At 35.9% G+C, this 18,985-nt stretch overlaps 1 protein-coding gene and 1 long non-coding RNA gene across 2 annotated transcripts; both read left to right on the forward strand.

Moving 5' to 3' along the window:
* The first annotated feature begins 4,007 nt into the window (after nt 1-4,007).
* LOC112460604 lies at nt 4,008-5,854 on the forward strand. Its single transcript, XR_003041455.1, has 2 exons — nt 4,008-4,694; nt 5,125-5,854. It is a non-coding gene; the product is annotated as an uncharacterized LOC112460604 (long non-coding RNA).
* Nucleotides 5,855-6,157: 303 nt separating this feature from the next.
* On the forward strand, nt 6,158-18,837 carry LOC112460602 (protein yellow-like). The gene is made up of 6 exons (XM_025025363.1): nt 6,158-6,805; nt 12,221-12,498; nt 13,140-13,552; nt 13,836-14,013; nt 17,087-17,298; nt 17,755-18,837. The coding sequence occupies exons 2-6, from the start codon at nt 12,225-12,227 to the stop codon at nt 18,091-18,093; spliced, it is 1,416 nt and encodes a 471-aa protein (XP_024881131.1). The 5' UTR covers nt 6,158-6,805; nt 12,221-12,224; the 3' UTR covers nt 18,094-18,837.
* Nucleotides 18,838-18,985: the final 148 nt, after the last annotated feature.

An 18,985-nucleotide genomic window follows, 5' to 3' on the forward strand; every position in this document is an offset into this window, starting at 1 on the left:
TGCAACAGGATCGAAGAGAAAAAAAAATCTGGGAGAGTGACGGTTCTCGGCTTGGCGGACGCGTGGCTGGACCGAGAAACAATATTAATAATCGGTTGATGAATCGCGGGTAAATCGTATTAACCGATCGATCGTTCGGAACGTCGAAACGAGAGAAGATTGTGTTCAGATATGTAGAGCGATGCAATTAGCACGTATCTCTTTTGTCGACGAATTTTAATCCTTTCAAGACGCTTTCTGATCGCTTGGCTTCTGTAGAAAGACACGCATTCTGAATAACACAACGATTGGCAATTATTTAGATATTATCTAAGCGTTTTTAACTTCTGTCTAGTGGAGTTCGAATCTTTTTTCAAATCTCTAGAACTAATATTTAAATTCTAAAGAGAGGGAATATAGTTTTTATTTTATTTACCGCTATTCTTATTCGAACGTTACATTTATTTAGTTATTTTTATTTTATTAATCTTCTAGGAAGAAGAAGCATTTTTCAAAATACGATCAAATGAAAAGATCTAAGAAAGTTTATATTGAGATGAAGATATTAAATCCCTAATCCATGGTTAAAAATATTTTTCTGGGCTAGTGACCTGGCAATTATTAATTATAGCATTTCTGTAATATTATTATCATCATTTCGTAACTTAAAAAATTATTAATTTAATTTCCAAATTATTAATTTTTTAAAATTTGCCATATATTTTTTTATTACTTTATTTACCGCATTGTCTCTAAAGTGTCGAAAGGATTAATAATGCATAATTGCAACTCTGCGGCTGTACCGTCGAATAATCGTGAATGTTTTCAAAATTGCCTGCACTCGAAATTTCACTCTCTTTTTTTTTCTCCTCGAATTGACGGCAAAATTTGCGAGAGCGAATTTTTACCGAGCAAGAATTTCGCGGCTCTCGTTTTCGACAGTTCGATCGTATCGTAGAATGCTTAGCTGGTTCTCTTTCTATATATATATATATATATATATATATATATATATATATATATATATCATATATATCATATATATATTATATGTGTATACCGATATCGTCCTGTATCCCTTGCGCTCGCGCGCAAGGACCTCGCCTCCCTGCCCCCGTTCCCTTTTTAATATCCTTACGTCCCCCTTTACGCTAATAATGTCTTTACACTTGGTGACAGCGGATGCACGATATTCGCTCTCGTGGGAATCGCTTTTGCTCGACGAACCGGTAACACGGTCGCTCTTTGTCAGCCTAATACTATTATCCCGCGGCTCGGTCCATTCGGGAATAAAACGCGCCTGTTCGGGATCATTCCAACGTCTCTCTCCCTCGTCGTCTCAGGGTATCGTAATGATCGGCTGTCATTTTATAGCGAGATTAAAATAAATAAAAATCGTTTTTTATTTTTTTACTTGGATGAGTTTCTATTCTTGTTACGACTTTCGTAATTACATCTACTTTGCTGTAAAATAATTAAGAGGAAATTGAGATAAAATCAATATATACCACTATTTTAATATTTTTATTCTCGAATGAATTTTTATCTATCGCGATTTTATTTCAATATAATTTTTCATAACCCAAGTAACAATTTAATAATTTATTAGGAAGTATAATTCCAGCAAATTTGATATTAATGTTTCAGCTATTTTGCTTGTCGGTGAGATCCGCGCGAATCGCGTGCATAAATTTTCCGTTGCAAGAGTTTAACGATGCGTCGCCGAGGTGTTTTATCGCGTGCTCACTTAGGCATTTAACGGCGCGATGTTCTAAGCCGCTTAGCCAACATCGCTTAATAAACACAACGATGTATTAGAGAGCCGATTTACGCGCAATTTCAACGGCCACTTTAACTTGGACGTGCTGAAAGAAAAAAGAAGGCGCTTCGCGAGAAAGCGAGGCCGACTTTTCGCGTTCGTTTAGCGAGAGGAGGGCGATTTTGCGGATCCAAGGAAAGAGACGAAAGTCTCTCGTTCCTGTTCGTCGTCTTTATTTCCGAAGCAAGGACCGACCGCGGGGGCTCTAGACGTAGCTTTCTATCCTTCTACACCTTGTTGTTTTCAGCCGACTGCGTTACGAGCAGAACGGACAATAATGATCGAGGAAAAGAAAGAGAGGGATATGAGAAAAAAAAGTAGCGAAGTGACACGAGTGTGTGTATCCATTCAGACTGATCAATAAAATCAATTCGAACGAGAAAGAACACCGAGCGATTTTGCGATCGAAGTCGCGGCAAATCGATTGAAAGAGACGGAGGGGAGAAAAGAAAAATAGAGGTTGATCGAAGTGAAAAGATTTTAGAAGGAATCAGGCTGTGACTTCGAGCGTAACAACGTTCGTCTATTTTATTTTCTACGTGATCCTTGACCATAAGAGAGTGTTCCACCGCACCGTGTTAAATGTAGTCCTAGCGTAACAAGTGGAATCTAATTGAATAAGTCAGATTAGATCCACAATTGAGTGAACTGAATTGAACAAATAAAAAAAAAAATAGAATTATATTTAAATTGAATAGAATAAGTTGAATTTAGTTTGCGATTAAAGAACGATCGAATTAAATTTGTTATTCGTAGAATAAATTAAATTAAGTTAATTAAAGTAAGAGAATCGAATCAAGTCGAAGACTGCATTACGTAAGACTCGTAATTATGAGAATTGAATTGGATTGAGAAAAACAATGACGGATTTATCGTCTCGCGCGAATGGAGCTATAATTAAATCAAGCCTGCATAGTTCGCGCGGGACCTCTTACGAGGCTCAGGGAAAAAAGATCGCTCTGATAACTCGGACTTGATATAACTTAACTAGATAATCTCTCCTGCGAAAGTGGTTCAGCGGTAACTTTCTATGAGGCCCGCGGTTTCTCATCGCTTTCGCGTTCATTTCCCTTCCTTTCTCGTCGGAAAATAATTTCTGCGATTATGGAAATTTATGGGATGATTTTCATTTCTGTCGACCAGCAGAAATCTTATTGACAATGTATCGCGCGTTACTCTACGTGAAAAGTTTAGTTGTAATCCGCAAAAAAGTCCGCACAGAAAAATCATGAACGTTGTAAACAAGAAGTATCCAACGCTCAAATGATTGCAGGTACAAGTTGATAGGCAGGTACGAGTAAATAATTTTGCAATTTTTCTCGTCTTGATAGAATCGATAATCGAAGTTTTACTTTCAAACCATCTTAACCATCGTGTCTTGCATAATGTACATTGTTGGTAAAGCGTTAGTTCGAGAGATGGTTTAGGAATAAACCATCAGAAAATTAGTCGACTGATGCGACGTTCAGCCATGGACAAGAGCGAATTGCAGACACTCCTGCGAATACCGATGGCATAGTTCGAAAGTCAAATGCCATGCTGCCTTTTCTGCCAATCGATAGGTGCTTCGCCGCATAGGTCTGTGCATCGATCTGCCCGCGCGATATCTAGGCCGACGAATTTTCCTTTGTTTCTCGAAACGCAACAGCTGAATCGCATGTCGTTGGGCGTACGGTGTAATTCGGTGACCCCTTCCTCTGCAGTTAAAAGGATATCCGGTTTCAGCCCTATATACGTATCGCCGAGGTCGACATTCACGATAGTATAATCGCATAATGTGAATGGACTGTATATAGTATGAGCGAAACTGTTGTATTTTTCATTCATCAGCGGTCGTTCGCTCGTATCGTAAGACGCGATAATAAACGATAAACGCGAGAATGCAATAGTTAGAGCCTCATAACTTCATTATCGCGATATGTTTTATGGGAGCTCTTTCGAGGTTTCTTAAGATTATCGATAAATATTACATAAGACCGTCGAAATGTCTCTTTTTTTAAAATTAAACTAGTTTGACAATTTTCGCTTTCAACAATATTTTAAAATAATATACTATTATTGTCTTTAATTATAAATAATTAGTTTTACACACGCAGACAATCTGCGAGATTTTGTAAGATTATTTTTACAATTTATTTTTGAAGGAAATATATTTTCTTGCGTCATGAATTTTTTTTATTATATGATTAATTCTTTATTGATACCTTAATATTTATTTTGTTTTGTTAATTTTGTTTTTATAAAGTCATATTTATCTGCACTATATCTTTTGGCGAAGACATTGTTCAAATTACAAATGCGACGACATTGAGAATTGAGAACGCTAATTACACGCCGGAGGAAAGAGCTGCTTTTCCGCTGATTGAACGTTTTGATTAATGTTTATCATCCAGAGGCGAGCCGGTCGTTGGTCTAAAACGAGCTTTGCTTGCGGCAGTCTTTATCGGGATTATTTAATCGACCCGAAAGAATTGGCGCCGTAAATTGCGCGGTTGAAATATGCGGGCACGTCTTCCGGGTGTTGCTGATAAGGACTTGCGCGGCCGACTTTCGAAAGCTTAGACCTTTTTCAGGTTGATCAGAAGCCGAAGCTGATTGAACTACGCTTCACAACACTTCTCAAATGACGCAAAAATGAGGAACAATTAGAAAATGTTTTTTAAAGCTTCAGGGATTAAATTGACAAAGAGATCGAAGGAAGTTTTCAATCTCGCTACACTAATAAAGGATTAGACGGGGAGGAAAACGATGCGAAAGGAAGAGCAAGGTCTTCAAACTTACAGAGGGTGAATCCAGGTGAATAGGTGAACCGATCGATCAACGGTGAACGGCAGGACGAGCTAATCGACACAGTGCCGAGCGTTGTTTAACCCGCAACCTGTCATCTGCGCCCGATGTAAGAGAAGAAACTAAGTATTATAAAATTTAATGTTTCTAGCACAGAGAGAGAAATCGTCCAATCGATATTGTTAATTATTCAAATTAATTATAAATTTTTTGAATTGTAATACGATGAATATGTACGAGATATGCAATGTGTGTCAACGAGCGAGCCAGCTTTGTTGTTTTAAATAAATATTTCCGGTGATTAAAATAGAAAACCGATAATTTAGAATTTTATTTAGCTCGGGAATTTATTTAGAAGTCATTAAACATGTTAAACAAAAGAGCTAAACGATCCAAAAACAAGTTAATTGAGTCATGTACCGCTTATAATCGCGAGATGCGATCATCGAGGTTAACAAGCAAATTCGCCATTGAGGCTGACTGGCTAACTTTTATCTCTCGAGTTCCAAATTAGTTTTATCTCTTTTTCTTTCTTGCAGCATAGTGCACAGGCCTAGACGTTCTATGCACGAGCGGAGACGACGCTAGCGACGACGGTCGTACGGCACTGACAATCACGAAAGTGAAAGCCAGGTGTAATACACCGCCAATCGACCTCGAAAACGCGTAACACTCCCGCGAGAGTAGCAACGCTATAGAGCTCGGGAGAGATATTGCGCGATGCTGAAAAGGCTAGAAAAATGCTCAGGCGAGCCACGAGCAATAGGACAGAGATCCTCGTTCCCTTCTCGCGCGCGCGCTTCGCATCGAGATGCAAATAACGCGCTAATCTCACGGCGACGACGTTTTCTTCATTGTGCGCTTGGATAATAATCGTCCGCGGACTCGCTCACCCGGATGAGAAGGCGACGGGCATTGTGACTCGCAACTGGAGAATTTCCTGAGTCGCGTTCTCCAAATCGTTGCCTTTCGTTTTATTTATTTATTTTTTTTTATTAACTTTGTCGTTTGTCCACTTGCTTTAACGGCGATTTTGTTTTTTTTATTAAGTAGCAAATAAAGCGTAGCGGTAGTGATACCGAAGAGAAAGTATAACTTGGTTGGCTTCGGACGAGATTAATTTAATTGTAATTAGTTTGCAACAATGCAATTATAGATAATAATAAGGTTGTGTAATCTATTGGAGGATGCGTTGTTATGTCTACGTTATTTTTTGACTTTATTTGTCACTGAAGAATAATACGATAATATATTTTACTTATTGATGTATTATTGTGAACGTCATTCTCCTAAACATATAATGTAATAAATGGAATGCCATTAATATAACTCGTGTTATTTACAGAAGCAGTTTTATCATTTTTCCAAGATTGTTGAGTTATTTAATTATTCGAAATATTTTATAATCTAAAAAGGCGATTTATGTATATTTTTGTCACACTATTAAATATTAAAGGATAAAATTTAAATCAATATACCTTGAGTTAAATAACAAAACAGTATTATTTTAACTTCATTAGTTTAGTTAAATTAATATATTCGACATATTGAGTAAGAACAAATGGCGACCTAAGGAATGATTAAAAATGACTCCAATATAATTTGAATATAATTTGATTCTATGACTTTAACAGTGCACTTTTTAATGGATTTTGCTTTTCAAAAGCCGAGGAAACCTTATCTACTTTGGAGGCATTTCTTAGACAATTCTAATTACATACAGTAGATCTCACTATCCTTCGATAGACTTTTTTGCGATTATTCTCACTCGCTGTCCTCGCGCGTTAACTGGATCAATGAAATTTCCAAAGGAGTCAACCCTAAGATATCTCAAGGAGTCATAAGTGACAATTACCGCCGTTATACTGCGGATTGCATTTTCGATCACCTATTTCTTCGCGATCGCCGCTTGTCCTCGCTCGTTAACTCAATTAATATAGGCTCGGCACTTCCCTCTTCTTCCCCCGCGCGATTCTTTGTCGCGGCGAGTCGACAGACGTGGCCGACAGGTTGGCCGACCGGATCTCCAACGGTACCGTACGGCCGTACCCCAGGAAAAGCCGAGCGCGGCACCGCACCGGCCAGATTCACGCCGCCACGCCGTCCAATTCCCAGTTTGTCGCGCTTAACCGGTGCGCGTGGTCCGACCTGTCGCGCCGTTCTCACTCGCGGAAGAAACGTTCGAGGTGTAGTGGTCACCCAGGATCGAGCGGATCAAGTGTAAATATTTATTAATACTTCCTCCCCTTCTGTGCCACGTGGATTTTCTCCGAAGCGTCAATAAATGTAAAATTACGAACTTAACGACGCGCGTGAAACACTGCAAAAGTACGCACGCAAGAGATCTGCCAAAGATATTTGAAGAGTGTGAAAAAATGAGCTTAAAAAGAGTGTTTGATGTTAAATATTAAAGAATGAAATTTGAACAAATACCTTGAGTTAATCAACATTTTGTTATTTTTAACTACCATGTGTGTTGAAATTTATTATTCTAACTCCATTGGTTTAGTGTATGATGAATATAATTTGACACTACGAATTTTTAACAGTGAAGGATGTCTAAAAGTTGCTTACAAGCTAAAAATATATATCCTTCACAATATATAATATATTACGTAACCCTGTTGCGTAATTAAACCCATGATAAGTATTTGCATCGAATTAACATTTAAAATAGAATCTTCAATAAAGGATACGGTTTAATTATTACTGACGAAGAAAAAGATTATCTCAGGATGATCTTCAATTTTATTTACATAAATTTTGAAAATATTTATTAATTTCCATTATTATCTCATTACTGTTCACCATTTTTTCTATTGTTCTAATTATTTATCTAAAAGTGACTGGACCTCCTGAACAAACTATTTTAGTGAATTTCGGACTCGGGAACTTTGCCGTTTTTTTATTCGATAGACATGTCGCCGCTTTTCGATCGGCTCCGTTTCCGTCGAGGAATGAAACGAGTTTGATTGGCATATTTAGTTGGCGAGATAAAGTGTCTATGCGGGGGCGGAATGCGGTTCCGCAAAGCCGCCTGACGGTCAAAAATCGCGCGAAAGTTCGCGCCCGTAAAAATCCATGCGAGACCAGTTAATTGTACGTGGAAACTCTTGTTGACTTGTCAGAAAACTTCGTTCCATTTGGTCGCAAGCATTTTGCCCTACAAGGCTGTGCCATTAGCTTCTAGCCGTACTTTCTACTCGAGGCAGAAATCGCGCGTGCAATTTGAAGCGAAACTCAAGCGACGCGAAACCGCGTTTCGATACGTGCGTGTTTTTTTTCCTCGCCGCGGAGCAATCTGCGATAATCTGAGAAAACTGCAATTGTGCTAAAAAAAAAACCTCACGCAGCCGCGAACGATTGTAATCGTAATCGTTAGTGTCGATTAACTGTGAGAAAGATTAATGTCAGCATTAAATTTTTACCGGCGGTACAACAATACGATAAACAACATGTAATTCGGTTTACATAAACCGACGAATATTTGTTAATAATTTAATAATTTATGAACAGATCGATATGCAAAGATAGTGGTATTGTATGAAAAAAGAAGGATTTAATGACGCGAGAGTCTGTTACGCATATAACGTTATCGTTATCGATTGGATGGATTTGGTATTTGGAAATATCCGGTCGACTGAATAGCTGAATGAATTTCAGATGGAACGTACTGATATAATGCACGGTGTAAATTATACGGAGTTGCGTACAAGGCTGGGTATGTAGGTAACTCTCCGGTATGAAATAACATACATATGTATCGGGCATGAGAGCGCGGTTGCTGTATCATTTAGCAGGTCGAATGTAAAGTGGTCGAAAAATCGATTGCTTTCTATTTTTCCGTTAACCGTGTTACGAGACGCTTGTTAAGGTAGTTGTATCGCGACAGTATTAGTCAAAAATAATGGTCACACTGCAATACGATAATCCGATAATGTATGAAAACTCTACTTATCTGTGTAAAACTTTTGACTGAGCTTGTACTGTTTTTACTGTTTTCACTCGCGTCAGTAATGTCAGTATACCAGTATGCTATCGAGGTTATTTTGAATAAATAGAAGAAATAGAAGCGAAAATGTCTGTTGAACGTTACAAAGGAAGATTAATTAAAAAAAAGTATTAAAGAAAAGACTTAAAGCCTTAGCAGCAATGTCTGAACTACATATATATCTAATCTTCATATGCGCAGTGTTGCAAGATCTTTACAGGTTAGCTGTCGTATGCGTCCATCGCTATGAGAAATTGTGTACTTTGTGTAACAATAGCTTCAAAACTAAATAGATAAGGGTCTTGTACTTTTGTAAGAATATTTTTACAAGTCTCTTTTGTCATCTCTTTGTTTTTCATTAAAATCCTATGAGTAGTTTGATCGCTACAATTACAAACGTGATATAGGAAGCCGTTTTCGTCCTACGATACATGTAAAAAGTGCTAAGTTTGATTTCCATTATTTCAACTTTGGTATAGTCAAGCTTTTTCTACTTGCACGTGGGTGTAGAGCGTGTTTGCATTAATATGCTGTTCAAATTTTAAAAGATTCCTATGAAAATGGGTTTTGTGATACAACTACCTTAAACATAGAAAATCTGTCGCGGCGATTCTGTACGTTCCACTGAAACAAAATTGCAGCTCTCCTCTCGCGAGAGAAAGAACATTGAATTTTCATGGCGAATAACGTCGTTTCGATTAAAATTTATCATTTCGTCATGCGAATATGTTTTTTATCTCGTTTTGCAAACATTTCTTTTGTATGTAAATTTGTCGCTATTAATTATGAAAGATCGAACAGTTCAAGAGGAGACGAAGAGTTTTAAAAAATCACTATTCAAACAAAAAATTAAAAATATTGCATTTATTTATATGAAGAAATTGAAATATTTTGATTTGTAATTTATGATGCTTACTAATTAATTTATCGCATGCTCATAATTGCGTAATATTGTGACAGCATTTAAGATTATATTATATTTTATGTAATTTCGGCTTTTAAATTAAAAACTTCTCGTTCTTATTGTTAATTCCTAATTTTAATTTTAATTTCAATTACCAATCTTTAATTTTAGTCGCTAGTAAACACGCTTCTCTAGTGATGTTGAATCATAAAGATGCGCTTGAACGAGTCTCAGTTAAGAAACGTTACTTAAAATTACAAATGACGTTCTATGAAAAAACTGCTAACGGATCAGCAATGACCTTCGACGATTCTCCAGCAATCACTCGACTGATGACAAATGCGATAGCGAATTATCAGTTCTTGGAGTGTAAATATACCATGTTGGCACTCTTAGATTATTCTTGCGTTAGTTTTCTTGTTTGTATAATAATGCACCACAGGTATTAGGATATTATAGCGACTTGAGTTTTTGAAAACCATTTATAAAATATCCGCATGGAAATTATACTTTCTGAGATCATATTTAGAAATTATTTCTGCAAACAAAATTTTAAGAATCTATTAAATGTTTTGTTTAAATCAGCTTCGAGTAAATGTTCCTTTAATTAAGTGGGATACGTTAATATAGTTTTCAGTTGATTTAGGAATTTCCATAAATTAAGCTTCTGGAATAATCAAGCAATATTAACTTTTCTGATTGACACAAGTAATTATTTAAGGGGTCATGCCTAGTTGGAAGTGCATGATTTTCGGGGATTTTTATAAGAAAGTCAATTTATTTTTTCTTACAACAAAAAGTTGATATCAAAAGTACATATATTGAACAACATTCAGAATTTTTTTCGTTGAAAAATATTGCAAATTAAGGAAGTGACGGCCACTCCTGATTTTTCAGAGGTGTCGTGCGGTGACCACGATAACTCCAAGCCAAATCATCTGAAATTAAAAAACCAAAAAGATTCTGTTAATATATGAATATATCTTGTTCGTGAACGAAGGAGGTTTTTTTTTAATAAAAACTTTTTTTTATTGAAGAAAAACGAAAAATTAAGAGCCCGAATAATTGCGTTTTTGCTTAAAACGGCCGCCATTTTGTCAAAAATTATTTTTTCAAAAAATCCTTTGTTCACGAACAAGATATATTCATATATTAACAGAATCTTTTTGGTTTTTTAATTTCAGATGATTTAGCTTGGAGTTATCGTGGTCACCGCACGACACCTCTGAAAAATCAGGAGTGGCCGTCACTTCCTTAATTTGCAATATTTTTCAACAAAAAAAATTCTGAATGTTGTTCAATATATGTACTTTTGATATCAACTTTTTGTTGTAAGAAAAAATAAATTGACTTTCTTATAAAAATCCCCGAAAATCATGCCCTTCCAACTAGGCATGACCCCTTAATAATATGTAGATTTAATTAATTAAAGAATAATTATTAATATTTCGTCGGAAGAACTTAATTCTGAATTTATTTTAATTTATTTTACTTTTGACTTCTGATATTGATTAAGGTTTTTCTGACCTTTCACTTTATCGATGAAAGAAATTAAAATTTGATGACGAATAATCACGCGATAAAGATTGGACGATTTGTCTCAGAAAAGTTTTTTCAATGATCACGCTTCGGTTTAATATGTTTCTTCGTACTCATTCATCATATGCTTGGAGAATAAAAACTTGGAGACCGCCCAATTTCTGTAAGCACCGACTCCAGTACCGTTCTTTCCACGACCCGTTATGTCATTGAAATGATATAAAAGAGCCAAGACATTTGTGAAACACATGCGAGATTACTATGTTGATTCTCTTTTGATTACTTTGCGGATTCTTCTTGCTACAATAAAACAAGATATTCCTGTGTGAAGTAGAGAATAAATCAAATATTGTTATGTAAAAATTTATATTTTAAATAATAAAAATCGCAAGATAAAAAAATTTTGAAGTTATAAACTTGAAAGTTAAGTTTTAAATAATAAATTGAACAAGTATAAGTCGTGAATTGAATTGAATAAATGAAAATAATTAATTGTGACGTAAAAGATTCGAATATAATAAAAATAAAATATAATATAATGCGATAATATTTTATTGTCAGCATATATCTGACAGGCCAACCAAAAAATTCCTCAGCATCTATGATGCGTATTATTAAAATACATGAAATTTATTGAAATTTTAACATGCTTATTTACATTTTAAATTGAAACATTTATTTTGGACAATAAACGAGCTAGAAAAAATATTAAATTCACACTCACCATTATTGATTGCTCATCATTTATTATTCATTTTCGTTTCGCAAACGATTGTCTTTCACACGTGTGGGCGTTGATAGACAGACCTCATTTCCGCGACTTCACAATTAGTCACGCGTGCGTATTAATTATTAGCGAGTCGCGGTAACTATGTACCGCGAAGGCCGTCGGCTTTCAAGGAAAAACTGGAAATGCAATCGCGATCTATCTCCTTCAGGATTCTTATTTATGCCTGCATAAAAGTAGTAACTAAATATAGACATTAATAATGAGTGCAATGTACAAAATACCAACTCGCGAGCTTAAATTAATATTAAATTTAATTATTAAACGTTATTTACATATAAATTAAACTTAATAAAAAAAATGTCAGATTTAATTTCAATTCGAGGAAACTTTAAACAAACTGGAAATATTAATTTTTCTTAAGGAACGATCTAGATTTATAACGAGGTAAATTGCGTACGATATTCTTATCAGAGTAATGACAATGCGGTGCCGGGCGTCGTCGATCGTCGTCGCAGCCGCGTTTCTGATCGTCCTGCTGAACGGCGCGATCGGCAAGCTGCGGGTCGCTTACCGATGGAAGCAGATCGATTACGAGTGGCCGAACAACGACATTAAGAGGCTCTTCCCGGATTACAAGCAGGAGGACAACCTACCCTTGGGTCTGGAGGTGGTCGGCGATCGGCTCTTCATTACGGTGCCGAGATGGAGGCAGGGAGTTGCCGCCAGTCTCAATTACATTTGGCTCAACGGTGATTAGTCTTATTCTCAAAATTACAATTACCTGCTCAAAAAGCCCTGAGAAATAGCGTAATTACTTGTCTAACATAATATAATTTACAATTTTATGACAAATGTTCGAGGAATCATTAATAATTTTAATTATATTTATATTAACCTTTAAAGACTACATCTCAAGTCTCAACCACTTGAAACTCTTCAAAAATTGATGTTTTTAGACAATTTAATATTAATCATTGGCAACTTTTCTAATTCTATTATATTCTCCAATCTTTTCTACCCCTATTTCATATATAATTCTTTAAGATTAATTGATTGATTAGATCCAGCTTTATACGCGATCAAAAGTTCATATGCGAGGTCCATATAAGGACCATGTAGATTTTAAGGGTTAATAATATTTTTCTCATAAATATAAACAGATTTAAATACTCTTTGTTATTTTTTTCCAATTCTCTGATGATGTCTGTTAAATTATTTTTCCATCGACTCGTATTATATATATAACTGCTAATTATTAGAAATAAATCTGCACGCGAAAATTTTCAAAAAATTTTAAATTGAAAGGAAGACAAACGGAACTTGATTGACAAATCTCTTTCCTTTTCTCCGGGGGTCGTCATTGGTTGTATCAGAGCTCGTTGGCTTTCAGACACGCGCGAGTCGCCACCCTTAATCCCGTATCCTTCCTGGGAGGCCCATCAATACGGCGCCGCCGGCGTGCCGGAGATCGTCTCGACGTTTCGCGTGCGCGCCGACCGTTGCAACCGGCTCTGGATTCTGGACACGGGGCTGACGGACATCCTGGGCAACCCCGAGCAGCAGGCGCCGCCTGCGTTGATCGTCTACGACCTGGCGACCGATCGTATGCTGCGCAAATACGTTATACCGTCCGACCAGAGGACCGCCGATTCCCTGTTCGCCAACATCGCCGTCGAAGATTACTCGTGCGAGGACTCGTACGGCTACCTGGGCGATCTGGGCGGCCCGGGTCTCGTCGTCTACTCCTGGAATCTTCGCAAGTCCTGGCTCGTCAAGCATCACTCTTTCCATCCGGATCCGATGGTCGGTGGAGTTCAAAAATGCACGCGTTTGTCTTTCGGGGTTTATTTCTTTTCGATCTGTTCAAAATACGTTGACGCGAAGCTAACGATTATGCATAAATAACTATTAATTTTGATAATCTTCAATTACGCTAGTCGCAGTAAATTTATTAGTTCTACATGTAATTCATTAATTAAGAATACTTATTGATATACAATGGGCAAAAGTCTTTGATAAATTGAGATAAACGCATTGTCTGAGCGAAGTTTCACAGCGAGCTCAAATGGTGTGTTGTCTTTCTCAGGGCGGAGATTTCAAGGTGTCGGGAATATCGTTCCAATGGAATGACGGCCTGTTCGGAATGGCTCTCGCGCCGACTGGTGATGGTTACAGCACCATGTACTATCATCCACTCTCCAGCGGCATGGAATTTTCCGTCAGTACAAGGTTATTGCGCGATCCTCAGCGTGCCAGTGCTGCGGGTATGTTTTTAAAAAATAACATCACACGCGTAAAATTAACAATAAACGTAAATCGTGTTTCTTTAATGTGGAAGTGACATAGTAAAAATTGTAATTATATAAAAAAAGGTTTACTAATATTAACGTATATAATCAAAATTAAAAGTAAAAGATAATTATGATGAATACATTGAACAAAAATTTATTATTTGCAAGAAAATAGATTTCTTTGAATTTAGTTTCCTTAATTCAAAGAAGTATTGGATAGATTTAAGAAAACATTGTTCTGAGTTTAAAGTATTTTCTCGAGCCTACGTAATACTTCTTTGAATTGTGGAAATTAAATTCACAGAAATTTATGTTCTAGCAAATAATTTTTTTGAGTGTACATATGTATGTAAGAGTTGTGAAATGAGGCTCTCAAATATTTTCTGTACAGTATCATATTATAAGACTGCAACTCATGTTATTAAAAGCCAGAACAATATTGACAGATAGACACGAGAGAACGTGTTCTTACATATAAAGAGGGAAGGAAAAGAGGGGAAATAAGGAAGCGTAAAGGAACATATGATGCTAATGAATGAGAAACGAATTCAAAACCGGAAGGTATTCAACAAATGAAAGTTGAGTAGAAAGGGATTCATCATTTTCTTCCATTTATTAGATGCTAACCACGATTTTAATTGGGAGAATGTTCAGATTTTAAACCAAGAACCTTCTTTCACACGGATAATATTAGGTTTTCCAGTCCTGAAATGAACAGTCTCCGAAATGATACATATCAAAGATCAAATCGCCGTATTAAACAAATAGAATGATGCCGAACTTCTGTCTGATGAGTACCTTCCGGTTTTGAATCTGTTGCCTACTCATTATTTAGGCCGGTATTCATATATAAGTACTATCCCGCTATAGTCATTTCATTGTAGCTATAGATGGAGTCTTAAGACTGATTTTGACCAGACTTAAAACGATCTTAAATATAAGATCAGACTAGGATTGCTGCCTTTAATATGATCTACGGGTTTGCGATGAATACTTAGAGCGAACTATGCCTATTTTTGAACTTTATTTCTTGTTATTAAATTACTTTTATTACACTGAACATTATCTAATAACAGAAGTTTGTAAATAACAAAACGTTTGTAAATTTTAATTTTAATATAATATTTTAACACAAACACCTTGTTGTGACTCTAAGCTCTTTATTTATTAGTAGATTTATCTTAAAGACATTAAAAAATTATTTATAATATATAAGATGATGTTCACGTGTTTAATGTGATGCTGGAGCCGTCTGTATACCCGACAAAATTACCATTTTCTATGTTATCGACTATATCTGTCCTTGTATAGACAAAGATATAGACAAGGATAGCACGCTACATTGCACGCACACATACGCACGATGCACATCGACATTATACTTTTATATTACGCTTCCAAATCTTGATTTGGAGGGTTTATCGATGTTTTTCTTGTTGTGCAATTCGGGGGAACTTGTTTTCGCGTTCGTACCAATGGTATATCTCTTATATGAAATACATCTTGTGACGAGCTGACAGCTCGCCGCAACTCGAGACGCCATATTGGGATAAAAGTAGGATAAGGAAATCTGTACTTCCGTAATTTTTTCTCGTTTTCTATATAAAATCGGAGTTCCCCCTGAGTCATTAATGTATGTACTGCAATTCTGGAGAAGGATTTTTAATTCTGTCAAATTAATACGACGCTACGTGCCGACAAAAAATGCCGGTAAAACAGACGGCTCCAGCATCCCCTTAAGATGCAGTCTATGATTATAAATATTTTTTCGTATTTGAAAAACACACTTACCTTGGTGGGATTTGAACTCGGGACTTCTGCATCGTGAGCCAACTGCCTTACGTGGTAGATAATTTGATGTAAACGTTATATATAGTCTACATATGTCATAACCAGCGCAAATATATAATTGTTCAAAAATCATCTTAAGAAACAAATTCAGTTTAAAAAGAGTAATAAAATTTTGAATTGGATATATGATATAATATTTCTTAATGTCGGGTGAATGTCAGAAACCAGTGCCGGCTCATTATGAAATTTTGTGTTCGTAAATATATTTATGTAACACGTACATGGAAAGTGGCCCATTACGCACGCTACGCGTGCGTGATAGACCACTTTCCACGCACTTGCAACATAAAATAGGGTGTGCAAGCCGTGCGTAAAGATGAAAATTCCCGGGTGCGGTGACCGCACTCGCTTTCGGCTCGTGCGTCAACTCCGCACCTGTGAATTTTCATCTTACAGCACTTGTTACACAAATAACTATTATGAAAAAAGTATATTTATAAAGTTAAAACATTCTTATCAAATCCTTACAAGGACCTCACTAGACAAAAATAAGGAAATCTTTTGTTAATGAAACTTTAGAAATAATGCAGAAACATAAATTGCTGATGCACCGACTAGGGCTAAAATGTGTCAATCGACATGGCAATTGCATACAAAATCTTATTCAATACAAGTTTATTCCACTTGCAGTATACAAAGTATAATTGCAGCATCAAATTATAATTCACTATTGATTATCCATTAAAAGCTATGACATTGCCATATAAACGCAGTATAATAATACTTTCATTGATTAATTATAATCTTTAATAGAAATTACGTAGATGTAGATTTATCCACAAACTATCCACATGGATGCAACGTTTTTTTTTCATCACTAATCGAAGTCTTTTATCCTCGAAATGTCGATAAAAATTCCCTGTACATATCTCTTAATAGATATATATCTACAGAGAATCTACATTGATATTTTGATGATAAAAGACTTCGATGTAGTGATGAAAAAAGAATGTTGCATCTATGTGGATAGTTTGTGGATAAATCTGCATCCACGTAGTCCACGTAAATTACGTGGATTTGACGTGAATGTGACGTGACTGTTTTTATCGGGGTCAACTTAAAGAATTTTAAGGAATAGATCGCTTAAAGTAAAGAAAAATGAAATATAGCCTGGGATTTCACACGTACGTCATCCGAAGGACGAATGTTTTACGGGAGGTGTTTGTCAAAGTCTCATTTCACGCGTTTGTCACAGAAACGTCCCACGAATTCCAAACGCTGGGCTCACGTGGACCCAACGGCCAGAGCAGCGTCAGCTTCCTGGATCCGAAAACCGGAATTCTCTTTTACGCGCTTACGAATCTAAACGCCATCGCCTGTTGGAGACCGCAGAATAAATTCACCGTGCAGCAGCAGGGCTACGTTTACCAGGATAACGTCACCATGATTTTTCCCAACGATCTTAAGGTAAACCGCGAATCTATCAAAGCTTGACGCCCATTACTCAATCAATAATAAATTATTGCATTAATTATAATTACTTATTATTATATACCGCAAGCTTTAATAGATTATATGCCATCACACATTATGAGTTGCCAAAGCAATCACGATAGGAAAATTTTACGTTCATAATCTAGTTATAACTGAAAATAATTATCCGTTATATTTTTATATAAAAAAAAAAAATAAAAAAAAAAAAAAAAAAAAAAAAAAGAAAAAAAAAAGTGTGATTAATTAGTTCAACAATAATTTGGCAAACGTAATTCTTATGTTCTCCGTATTTTTATTATTCGTGAAATTACGAATTAAATAAACCGTCTTTGATACTTTAATTTTATTAATATGATTTCTTTCTCTATGTTTTTTGTTTTATTATTAATTTCTGATTGTCATATCGCAATCTCGTTTTTACCTGGACAGGTCGATCGAAATGGCAACTTGTGGATCCTCTCCGACAGACTGCCCGTCTTCATGTACTCGCAGTTGGACCTGCACGATTATAACTTTAGGATACTTATGGGGTCGACCCAGGAACTCATCATGGGTACGGTTTGCGGATCGACATCGTTTACACCTTACTCCACGACGTCGATTTACGATCACAGAGATCACATAGATCACATGGATCACAATAATCACATTGATCACAGAGATCACACGATGAGCTTGACGCCCAGGATCGGAAACTCTGCCGGTTTTGTAAAGACAGAGATCGCGACCATGATGTTATTGATATGCCTGAGCAAAGCTCTTGTTTGAAGAGCGACTACGAAAAATTTGGGAACGAGAATTAAAATAATAGAATTAGAGATAAGATAAAAGTAAAATTAAGAGCAAATGTAGATAGAGATAGAAAGGACGAGAGGATAAGGGAGAAGAAGAAAGATATGGAATATTCATTATATTAATATTATTTTTTTTATAAAATGATTTCCGTAATTTAGAATAACCTTCAATGAAGTGAAGTAACTGAATTGACCAAACAAAGTTTTATCGATAATGTATAGAACTATCACTTATCGTAAAAATATGGAAAACTGATATTTATTTAACTGCGGTTACAAAATTAGAGCTATCATTCCTATTATCGGAAACTTATTTATCATCCAATTGCTTCACTTGAGCCTATCTTTTAAAAGTCCGAAAAATGTAGCGTATTAGTAATTATTCTAATTATATAATAATTTGATTACTACAAATATATATGTATTTTTAGAAGAGTTCAGATTGCAGTAAAAAGAAAAACACAAAGGATTGGCACAAATTGTTTAGATCGCGATCTAGTGAATAATGGACCCATATTAATTGGATAGCTTTCACGTGCACAGTACAAGCGTTTTCTGATTAGACGTTCGTTTTCTCGTTTGTTTATCTCTCGAGGAATCGTTTCTCTCCTTCGTCGAGTATACTATTGTTATTTACTCACGCTAAAACTGCCATTGTATTTACGTGTCAGATGTAATATAATATATACCATGAGAAAAAAGAAGTATCTCCAATCCAGTGATGATTTCTTTATCTTTCTTTTTTTTAACGAAATGCTCTGTACAGTCTAATCTTAAATTTATTATATCACTCTTTGTCACATTTTGATTACTAACAGAGAACGGTCGGAAGTGTCTAGCACTTCTTTAAGCTTGTCGCAAATGTC

This window comes from Temnothorax curvispinosus, unplaced genomic scaffold (genome assembly GCF_003070985.1).
Source record: "Temnothorax curvispinosus isolate PA1 unplaced genomic scaffold, ASM307098v1 QBEX01010663.1, whole genome shotgun sequence".
NCBI lineage: Eukaryota > Metazoa > Arthropoda > Insecta > Hymenoptera > Formicidae > Temnothorax > Temnothorax curvispinosus.

Bases quoted from the DNA above. Each gene is read 5' to 3' on its own strand.
- LOC112460602 (XM_025025363.1), top strand. From the start codon at position 12,225: ATGACAATGCGGTGCCGGGCGTCGTCGATCGTCGTCGCAGCCGCGTTT. The intron at 14,014-17,086 runs GTATGTTTTTAA...CGTTTGTCACAG, and splicing joins TCAGCGTGCCAGTGCTGCGG to AAACGTCCCACGAATTCCAA. The intron at 17,299-17,754 runs GTAAACCGCGAA...TTACCTGGACAG, and splicing joins TTTTTCCCAACGATCTTAAG to GTCGATCGAAATGGCAACTT.